Source organism: Carassius gibelio, chromosome B1 (assembly GCF_023724105.1).
Source record: "Carassius gibelio isolate Cgi1373 ecotype wild population from Czech Republic chromosome B1, carGib1.2-hapl.c, whole genome shotgun sequence".
Lineage (NCBI taxonomy): Eukaryota > Metazoa > Chordata > Actinopteri > Cypriniformes > Cyprinidae > Carassius > Carassius gibelio.
The window spans coordinates 29,908,664-29,918,483 of record NC_068396.1 but is presented as its reverse complement, the minus strand read 5'-3'; the positions used below and the strand labels follow the sequence as shown (position 1 = coordinate 29,918,483).

Below are 9,820 nucleotides of genomic sequence, written 5' to 3'. Positions count from 1 at the left end.
AGATGTCAATAACTAGAAATCATTTGTAATGTAATTATACACTCAGTTGAAAAGTTGCTTTCTGAAAGATATTCATTATTTTATTCAGCAAGGATGCATTAAAACTTATCAAAAGTCTTTGTAACTCTTGTATTGCTTCAAAAAATAAATAATGTTTTAAACTTTCTATTAAGATAATCTTAAAAAAGTAAAATGTTTCCACAAAAATGTGAAGAGGAGCTGTTTTAAACAGTGATGATTATAAAAAATGTAAGAAATGAGAAGTAAATCAGCATATGATAATGATTTCTGAAGAATCATGTGACTGAAGACTGGAGGAATGATGCTGGAAATTCAGCTTTGCATCACAGGAATAAATTACATTTTAGAATATTTTTAAATAGAAAAGAGTTATTGTAAATTCTATTAATGTTTCAAAATAAAAAAAAATGTGTATAACATTTTACATTAAGCAAATTCTAAATTTTAGTTTATTCAGTTTTTCTAAATTATTTTATGTATGTATAACAGATAGTATTATTTTATTTTTAAATGTGATTTAAAAAACAGATTGTGACCTAGATTTGTTCCACTCGTCATGTGGTCATGTTGTTTGTCTCTCTGTAGTCTCACGGAGAGATGCTGGCAGCATCAGTCAAAACAAAGAACAAACACTGTTCAATAGGTTCATCGGCTGGTTCTCAATCCCATCATGCCCAGGGCCATATGTTTGGACCTGCATGACATTTAGCACATACTGATTTATTTCCAATTTAAATCTCATTTTGCACTGACAACATAATTCTGACCATAAAATGTTGTGATCGTTTTACTTTGGAATCAAGGTGTTTTGGTTTAGGCTTGCAGTATTATTAATTTGCGTGTATTTTCCGTATAGAGAACAGAAAACCGTCAGTAATGTGTCTAATGTATTCTGCGTGTGATGTTGTAGGTGATAAGAAGCAGGCAGTGCAGTGGTACAGAAAAGGCATCGCTGAGCTGGAGAGAGGCATCTGTATCCAGGTCACTGGAGCTGGTGAGATGATCGAGTCCTATTGATTTCTGCTAGTGTGTAAACAAACTTTGTAAGGTGTTTTAATTAAACTAGATTTTATTTTTAATTTCAAGACAGAACGCGATCTGTATTATGCTTCAAATACATTTAAGAAAATGTCATGGTTTAAACTATTTGAACGGTGATCTGGCTCTTTTAGGGGAGAAGGCAGACAGGGCCAGAAAGCTTCAGGACAAAATGACCAGCAACCTGCAAATGGCCAAAGAGCGGCTGGAGCTTCTGGGTAAGCGGATGCAGTGAGGGCACGAGGATGTGCTGCTGATTCATGAGCTCTTCTGAGAGATGAGGTGATCTGTTGTGTTTGCACGCTCTCCTGAGAGGGGCGTTCACCGCACTCTTCTGTGAAAGCCTGCCTGTGCTTCTGTGTGACTGTTAAAGGATGCACGTCAGTTGTATGCTTGATCATATAAAGGTGAAGTGTGGTTTCATGCTGGAGACATATGGGTTGAAATTAGGGCTCACTTATAGTTGTCTCTATACATTGAAAGAGAAGATGATTAAGCATTTTAAAAAGACACTTCACTTTTATTGACTCAACCATTGTAACACACACTTTTCTTATTTCTCTTTTTAACAAAAAACACTTTCTGTGTTTTTCTGCTTTGGTTCTTGCATGAATCTGTCAAGAAAGCGATCAAGAACATGTCCAGGTCACCTCAAAATTAAAAGAAAAATATTTAAAGAAAATAATGACACTTTTTTTTTTTTTTTTTTTGTGAACATATTTATGAAATTTTCACTGTCATTAAACAATACTTTTTCTTTTTTTCTTTTTTTTGGCGGTAATGAAAGTAAAATGTGTGTAATTGTCTCAATAATAATAAATACAAATGATAACAATTAAAAAAATGCAATTATATACTATTTTCTTTTTTGTATGTTGAGGTGAAATATAACGTGGACATGTTTTGCAGCCTCTTACAGCTTCTGTTCTGCTTTGTGTTTTTTCTGGAGATTTTAGTTTCCCCTTAAATGTCTCTCTTTCCTCTGTCTTTTTCCTTTTCTGCAATCACAAAGCCAAACTGCTTCCAAAGTCCCCATCAGAGGACTGCTCTGGTCACACAGGCCTGTCTTTCTCCAATGGGAGCCTGTGTCCAGGTGGGCGTTTGCTTTGGATTCTGGGAGATCTGAGTGTCCCATTCTGATCAGAGAGTCTCTACAGTGATGTTTCTGTGTATGTACGAGCATGTGTTTGCAGTTGCAGGCAGTGGAGCAGTTTCAAAAAAAAAGGACACCCCTGTGCGACCCAAAAACCCACCTAAATCTGCCCTGCGCCCCACACCTTCAACGGGTCACAGCGGCAGGACCGGCCCTCAGAGCAACCTGAAGGTTCGTCAGACATCAGACCGTTTAGCTAAGTGCAAAGTTTAAATGCTGTCTCGCTAGGTTTTGTGGCTGAACTTTGTTGTTTTGTTTTGTAGGGGCCCCCGGCAAGAGCCGGCAACACTGCCACTGCGTCATCTCAGAGGAAAAGAGACATGAAGAACTTTAAAAATGTGGACAGCAAACTGGCCAACCTCATCCTCAATGAGATCATAGACAGGTAACATTAGTGCTGTTAAAAATAAACACATCAGATATAAATATTTGAATGCATCAGGTTATCTTTTGTATGTTAACTGTTCAGAAAAAGATTGCATGGAAAAATTAATATGCATGTTTTTTGTTGTTGTTAAAATAATGCATATATATATATATTCGCACACACATACACAAACATACATACTGTACATATATACATATACATATATGAGATATTTTATACACACTTTTTGTACAGAACATATCAAAAGTTTGGAATTGTTATGAATTTTAATGTTCTTTAAAAGACTGTTCTGCTCACCAAGAGTGCATTTATTTGAAAATACAGTAAAAGCAGTAATATTGTGAATTTATTACAAATTGAAATAACTGATATCTATTTCAAAATGTTATAAAATGTAATTTATTCCTGTGATGCAAAGCTGAATTTTCAGCATCATTACCCCAGTCTTTAGTGTCACATGATCCTTCAGAAAAGTTAATTCTGTTTTTATTTACTGTTCAAGAAACAATTATTATTATCGTGAATGTTAAAAACGGCTTGATGAAGGTTATTTGAAGAACAGAACATTAAAAAAATACCAGCATTTACTCTACACATCCACATTACTATTTGGCAGATTGGTGCATCACGGTTTCCACTTAAATATTAAGCAGAGAAGAAAGAGAAAAAACAAACTAATATATATATATATATATATATATATATATATATATATATATAAGGGATTTTTCACATTGAGGCTGATGATTTCTGTGGTTGTGTTTGTTTCAGCGGTGCTGTGGTGCAGTTCGATGACATAGCAGGGCAGGAATTGGCAAAACAGGCACTGCAGGAAATCGTTATCCTGCCTGCTCTACGTCCAGAGGTTTGTCTCCACGTCTGTAAACATCTGTATCATCTCAGGATGTACTGCCTAAGAATCTTAGGCCACTAGTCTCAGGGTAGTGAAATCATCCCTAGACATGATCTATTTACATTCTACAATATTGGTACTCTGTACTGAAAATATTATAGAACAGATTGTAGTTTTACATTCACAGTTTACTTCTGTGTTTATAATGATATTTCTGTTGATCTCCTCAGCTGTTTACTGGTCTCAGGGCTCCTGCTAGAGGGCTTCTGCTCTTTGGCCCACCTGGAAATGGGAAGACTATGCTGGTAAAACACAAAAAAGGCTTTTTTTTACACCATAAGAGCAGAACTGTATTTGATCTTTCCATCTCCTCACAGGCTAAAGCGGTGGCAAAGGAATCTAATGCTACGTTTTTCAACATCAGTGCTGCCACTCTCACCTCCAAATATGTGAGTATTCATGAGACCATTACTAATGAACTATTACTTCTTCCTCCTTGACCATGGGAGTCAATGACAGGGTGTAGAAGTATTTAAAGAAAATACCAAAATATGATGCAGTTACTTGTGTGGTCCTGAGCACCAGTTCGACCAACTTTCTGATCTCTAACTCTATAGTGCAATCAAAAATACACTTCTAATCACTTTTATTTCAGTAGCTATTAACTTCTGACAGTATGAACATTATTGACACATTTGTTAGCGATCAGTAACAGCATGCCCACATTGTGCTCAGGTAAGCTGTCTGAGAAGTTTGAAGACTTTTTTGTAATAAAATGCTAATAAGCTTTGAAAATAAAAAAATTCTTGTCATCACATTCAGATAATTTGGCATTTTTTGTAACTTTTCTTTTGAAGGAAGCATATGAAAAGCACTCATTTCGCTGTTACTTAAGACTGATCTTTAAACTGAGCTGCATAGAAATGACCAAACACATTTTTGATATTCACTACCGTTAGAAACACATTTCCAAAATCGACTAGATCTGTGTTCACACTTCCTGTTGGAATGCTATAAACTCTTTTACATATTGCCACAAAAACTTAGAAAAGATTCTTGTCATTGCATTCTTTAGTTTAAGTGGATTCAAAAAAATAAATAAGTCCAATTTTGTAAAAATTTGGCTCAGCTGATCATTAGCTGTGCAGAAATGACCAGAACAATTTTAATATTCACTATCTTAACTGAGAAACATTGTTGTACCATCTTATCTTAGCATGCTAATCTTAAGCTATTTTTTTCAAAAATGGCTTGTGATCATTAGGCATACTTCGGTTCCTTTAAGGATTAAGTTAGTTTAGCGTGCTAACTAATGCTTTTGTGTGTTTGTTCTCACACTGAAAGCTCTCCTGGGCATCAGGGCTATTGTGTGATCAGCGAGCAGCCGCTCCGAATGGAAGGTTGTGTGTAAACACTATGTCTTTCACACATCAGCATTTCATTTTTAGCATGCAGAATCTCTCCCCTGCATCAGAAAGAGCATGTGGTTTCTACGTGACGCTCCGTGTTACACAGCAGGGTTCCCAACCTATCTATCTATCATGCTAAATGTGCTGTATTATTTTTTTGTGCTGTTCCCTGAGTTTCAGTGTTTGCTGAATATTATTTTTTTATAATAAATACAACTGTTCACTGTTGTCTAAATATATTTTCCTAATCATATTACAGTTGATGGCATTTATAAAGGCAATAAGCTACTCATAACCTGTGCATTACATTCGCTTTTATTCTGTCTTAAAGGGGTCATCGGATGCTCCATGCACTTCTACAAGTTGTTTGAACTGAAATATGTGTTGGCAGTGTGTGTGATGATAAAAATCTACCCAATCTCGTTAAATGATTTCCCCTTTCTCAAATCGAGCTGATCTTAAATGCCTGTCTGTGTGACGTCATAGACAAAGGCTGTGTTCCAGTTATGGCTGTCAATTAGTTTTCCCCCAAATTTCAAATATTTGTCAAATTGAACATAAAAATCCACATTCCAATTTAAGGTGTGTGTTAAGGAGGCAGCCTTATCAGTGGCACACTTGATGTGATGAGGATGTGTCATTGCATTTTAATGTTTATGTTAGCCTATCTAGTTGAAGGCACTAGGTGCTGAATTAATTTTTTCAGCCATTTTGACAGCCCTAGTTCCAGTTCACTTTTTTTTATAGGCCCTTAACTAGCTAACTTTCCTCCATCTCCTTTACTGGAATGTACGTCATTGATTACGTTGCATGAGTGCTCACTTTTGGCTGAACCCTTGCAATGGGCTGAACTGAAACATCCTAAAGCCCTTGATCACCGCTAGGGTTTATTGTTTACATTTTTCCCGTTACGAATTTGTTTGCTGCAGCATTTTATTTGTATATAGGTATGCCTGGGCTGTTATTATGTTATTATTATTATTAATGTTAAAAAAATTATTTATATATTATAGAGTTGTTTGGGGTTGGGATAAATTAAACGTGATCTGCGATGATGTCACGGTCGTGTTGCATTGTGGTCTATAGAGTGGCCTGAAGTGAGCATATGAAGCAGACTCTCTCCCTCGGTCAAAATCGTCCATATAAACTTCCCTCGTCCACCTGACGAAGTGGAACGCACTTAAAAATGGCAGCAGGGATTTCCCAAATGGAAAGTGCTTAGGAAAGAAGCAAGTATAAGTTTTTTTTTAATGAATCATTGCAAATTGCCTTTCCTAATGATGTGCTAATTAGCAAGTTTCATGATGAATGTGGCTGAAGCAAACAGTCCCTCAGAGAGTGGCTGGGAAGAAAGGGGCGGGGTCAGCAGAGCTCATTAACATTTAAAGGAAAATGCTACAAAACGGCTTGCTCTGAAAAGAGCTGTTTTTAACAGGGTTAGAAAAAAGGGGTGTTGTTTTACACTACCATTGAGAAATGTTAACCTATGTTACAGACTTTTCATTAAGACCCTAAAGGATCATATAAACTTGTGGAAAATGGGCAGCCGATGACCCCATTAAGAAACACTCATTAATGTTGTGTTGTGTGTGTAAAGGTGGGAGAGGGCGAGAAACTGGTTCGGGCTTTGTTTGCGGTTGCTAGAGAACTGCAGCCGTCAATCATCTTCATCGGTGAGAACTGTCACTCGGACTCATTCATGTTTCAGACGTGGTGTGTTTCTGTAAATGCATCATTAATGGTGAATTTAATGCAGACGAGATCGACAGTCTGCTCTGTGAGAGGAGAGAGGGCGAGCATGACGCCAGCAGAAGACTCAAAACAGAGTTCCTCATCGAGTTTGATGGAGTAAGTGTGTGAACTCTATCTGAAAATGCATCTGATCACAGGTGACTGACGCACCTGGTGTGTGTGTGTGTGTGTGTGTGTTGTAGGTGCAGTCAGGAGGAGATGAGCGAGTGTTAGTGATGGGAGCCACTAACAGGCCTCAGGAGCTTGATGAGGCAGTTCTTAGGTACCGTTGACCTGCAGTCACACACTTACTTTCAAACACTTCATAGTTACATGCTCAATGTGTTTTTTTCCTCACAGGCGGTTCGCTAAACGCATTTATGTGGCTTTACCTACAGAGGAGGTACTGTGTTCAATCCAAGGATCGGCAGAATCGCTTCTCTCAAAAAACCTGACTGTGACTGTGAATTTGAATTCAGACAAGAAATATGTGTCATGATAGGCATCATATTTTGCCATGGATTTATATTATGAGTGGTACTTTATTAAAATATGTGCACACATGTACTTCCATTCAAAAGTTTAGTATCGGTATGTTTTCTTAAATATTTTTGAAACGTCTTAAACTAATTTGTTTCTAAAAAAAATATTGTAAAATATGATTACAATTTAAAATGACAATGCAAATTATTCCTGTGATGGAAAAAAAGTTTCAGAATTTTCTTGAATAGGAAGTTCATGAGAACAGCATATATGTGAAAAATAGAAATCTTTGGTAACATTATAAATGTCTTTAAATATCAATTTATTGCATGTTTGGTGAAAAAAAAAAGTATTAATTTATCCAAAAAAATAAAATAAAATACTGACCAGTGACCCAGACTTTTGAAAGATAGTTGTAATAATTATATTTTAGTTTTTTTATACTCATTGATTATTAGTATTATATATTAATATTGGTATTAATAATTAATACATTGGTGTTTTTCTGTAAATTTATGACTAATTGACCAAAAGATTAAATGTTTTATAACACAGTCATTTGAATTTCATTTGATCCCTACCTCCTTAAATTCAGCTGTATTTTATTCATTACTCATATTGGTTTTCCAATTAATTAGCACTGTGTGTGTGTGTGTGTGTGTGTGTGTGTGTTTCAGACTCGTCTGAAGCTGCTCAAGAACCTCCTCAGCAAACACAGAACCACTTTATCTCAGAAAGAGCTGAGTCAGTTAGCCAGGTCAAACACAGCTCCATATTTCTGAAGAATATGAGACTAATGACTATCAGTGCTGGGTAAATTAATTTGTCCGGTGTGTTTTCAGGAGGACGGAGGGTTACTCTGGGAGTGATCTGACCTCACTGGCTAAAGACGCTGCTCTTGGTCCTATACGAGGTACAATCATACTTCATGCAGATATTTTATTAAAGTATACCAAGACATTTGGTTTAGAGGTGGACTTTATGCTGGATCATTGTGTCCTGTTCTTTCTCCACACAGAGCTGAGGCCTGATCAAGTGAGGAACATCCCAGCCGATAAGGTAGAGAATATTAGGCAGTGTTATTTTAACATCATTTAGATACCTGTTTTATAAGCTTTTTTTTTATTTAATTTTTTATAATAAATCAGTTTTTTTTGGTCATGTTTATTGTTGTTTTCGTTATTTTAGTACAAGTTAAACTAAATGAAAATGAGAAGATATGAGCTTATATGGGGTATATATATATATATATATATATATATATATATATATATATATATATATATATATATAATTTTATTGTATTTCACCTTTTCACTTAACATTTTATAGTGCGTTTAATTTTTTGTTAACTAAAACACTGATATTAAATCTGTTCTTAAAGGGAAAGTTAACCAAAAAAAAAAAAAAAGAACTTGAACTACATTTGATGTTTTTTTAAAGCCAGAAACATAAATATGAGCAAGCTCATAATACATATTCATTCCTATTTTTCCATATAACAGCAAATGGTTTTTATACAAACATTGGATCAGAAATATGAAAAAACTTTCAAGATATAACAGATTTAAACAGTGTTCTATTTCAAATACTATTTTAAATTCAAACACACTTTTTAAACACCACATGTGACCTTGTTCTTGTCTTTCTTCTGTTCAGATGAGGGACATCCGTTTCTCTGATTTTGAAGATTCGCTCAAGAGGATAAAGTGGAGCGTCAGTCCTCAAACGCTGGATCAGTACGTCCGCTGGAACAGCCAGTACGGAGACACAACCGCTGTATGACACCAACACGCAAGAAGGGTTTTTTTAAACTAAAAACGTGGAGTTAAAAAAAAGGAATTTGTATAATTTTGTCTTTTCTACGACTGCGCTGTTGCCTCTGATCTGGAGACGGAGTTGTTTGGAGCTCAGGCTGAGATTTGCTCAAGACCATGTGGATTTCTACGAAACCAAGGAACATTATCCTCTGATTCTTACTCGATTGGTGTGTGAATGATAAAGCACTTGGCGTCTGTGGTGTTCTAGATGCATTTGTTCCTCTCTTATTTTATTTTTGATTCATGTATCCAGATAAATCAAATCCTCAGTGGTGGTGTGATGTGCTCAATCAAATAGCACGTTGCTGTTGATAAATGAACGATTTATGATTAGAAACAGTTCAGACTGCATGTGTATTTGGATTGACCAGCACTCCTTATGTGTTTTTCCATTGCAGGCACTAGGGGGCATCAGTTGAGACTGTATGTGATTGTCTTTCTAAATGTGTTCTGCTGGAACTAAAGTCATGATATTGCTCCATGTTTAAATGTCTGCTGTGTCTTTAATAATGTTGAATTTTAAAAGGTTTGCAATGAGTTTTTGGGAAACGGTTTGATTTGTGTACATGTACTAACAGTGTTTCAAATTGAGAAAAAAAGTAAAAAAAATATCTGAAATTATTTTTGAAGTGAGTTACGGAGCTGAAATTTTATTAATTTGCAAAGTGCACATTAAAAAAAATTCAGATTTTAAATGATCATTTATAATAAAAACTAAATATTTTTATAATATGATTTAAGAATGTCAAACTTGCAATGAGCCACAGTGCAATAATTTATTTTTAGAGTAAAGTGCATGTTTAAAAAATGAAAAATAAATTCTAATTTAAATAAAAAAAATATATATATATATATATATATAATGTATATTATTTGGTTACACTTTATATGACCGTGTCCTTGTTACGCTGTAAGTAACTGATA

General features: G+C 35.3%; 1 protein-coding gene across 2 annotated transcripts in view; it reads left to right on the top strand.

The window, feature by feature from the left end:
* The window catches only part of spast (spastin), a 10,624-nt gene extending 1,245 nt beyond the window's left edge, over nucleotides 1-9,379 (top strand). Inside the window, exons 2-17 of one of the 2 annotated variants that reach the window (XM_052545920.1) lie at nucleotides 932-1,015; nucleotides 1,194-1,277; nucleotides 2,072-2,152; nucleotides 2,253-2,383; nucleotides 2,476-2,597; nucleotides 3,372-3,465; nucleotides 3,684-3,758; nucleotides 3,831-3,902; nucleotides 6,460-6,535; nucleotides 6,619-6,710; nucleotides 6,797-6,876; nucleotides 6,954-6,996; nucleotides 7,754-7,833; nucleotides 7,919-7,989; nucleotides 8,095-8,135; nucleotides 8,736-9,379. In XM_052545920.1, coding sequence (XP_052401880.1) covers nucleotides 932-1,015; nucleotides 1,194-1,277; nucleotides 2,072-2,152; nucleotides 2,253-2,383; nucleotides 2,476-2,597; nucleotides 3,372-3,465; nucleotides 3,684-3,758; nucleotides 3,831-3,902; nucleotides 6,460-6,535; nucleotides 6,619-6,710; nucleotides 6,797-6,876; nucleotides 6,954-6,996; nucleotides 7,754-7,833; nucleotides 7,919-7,989; nucleotides 8,095-8,135; nucleotides 8,736-8,861 — 1,352 coding nt within the window. In that variant the 3' untranslated portion in view covers nucleotides 8,862-9,379. The remainder of the gene's footprint in view (nucleotides 1-931; nucleotides 1,016-1,193; nucleotides 1,278-2,071; nucleotides 2,153-2,252; nucleotides 2,384-2,475; nucleotides 2,598-3,371; nucleotides 3,466-3,683; nucleotides 3,759-3,830; nucleotides 3,903-6,459; nucleotides 6,536-6,618; nucleotides 6,711-6,796; nucleotides 6,877-6,953; nucleotides 6,997-7,753; nucleotides 7,834-7,918; nucleotides 7,990-8,094; nucleotides 8,136-8,735) is intronic. The other variant, XM_052545921.1, reaches the window with a different exon arrangement.
* Nucleotides 9,380-9,820: the final 441 nt, after the last annotated feature.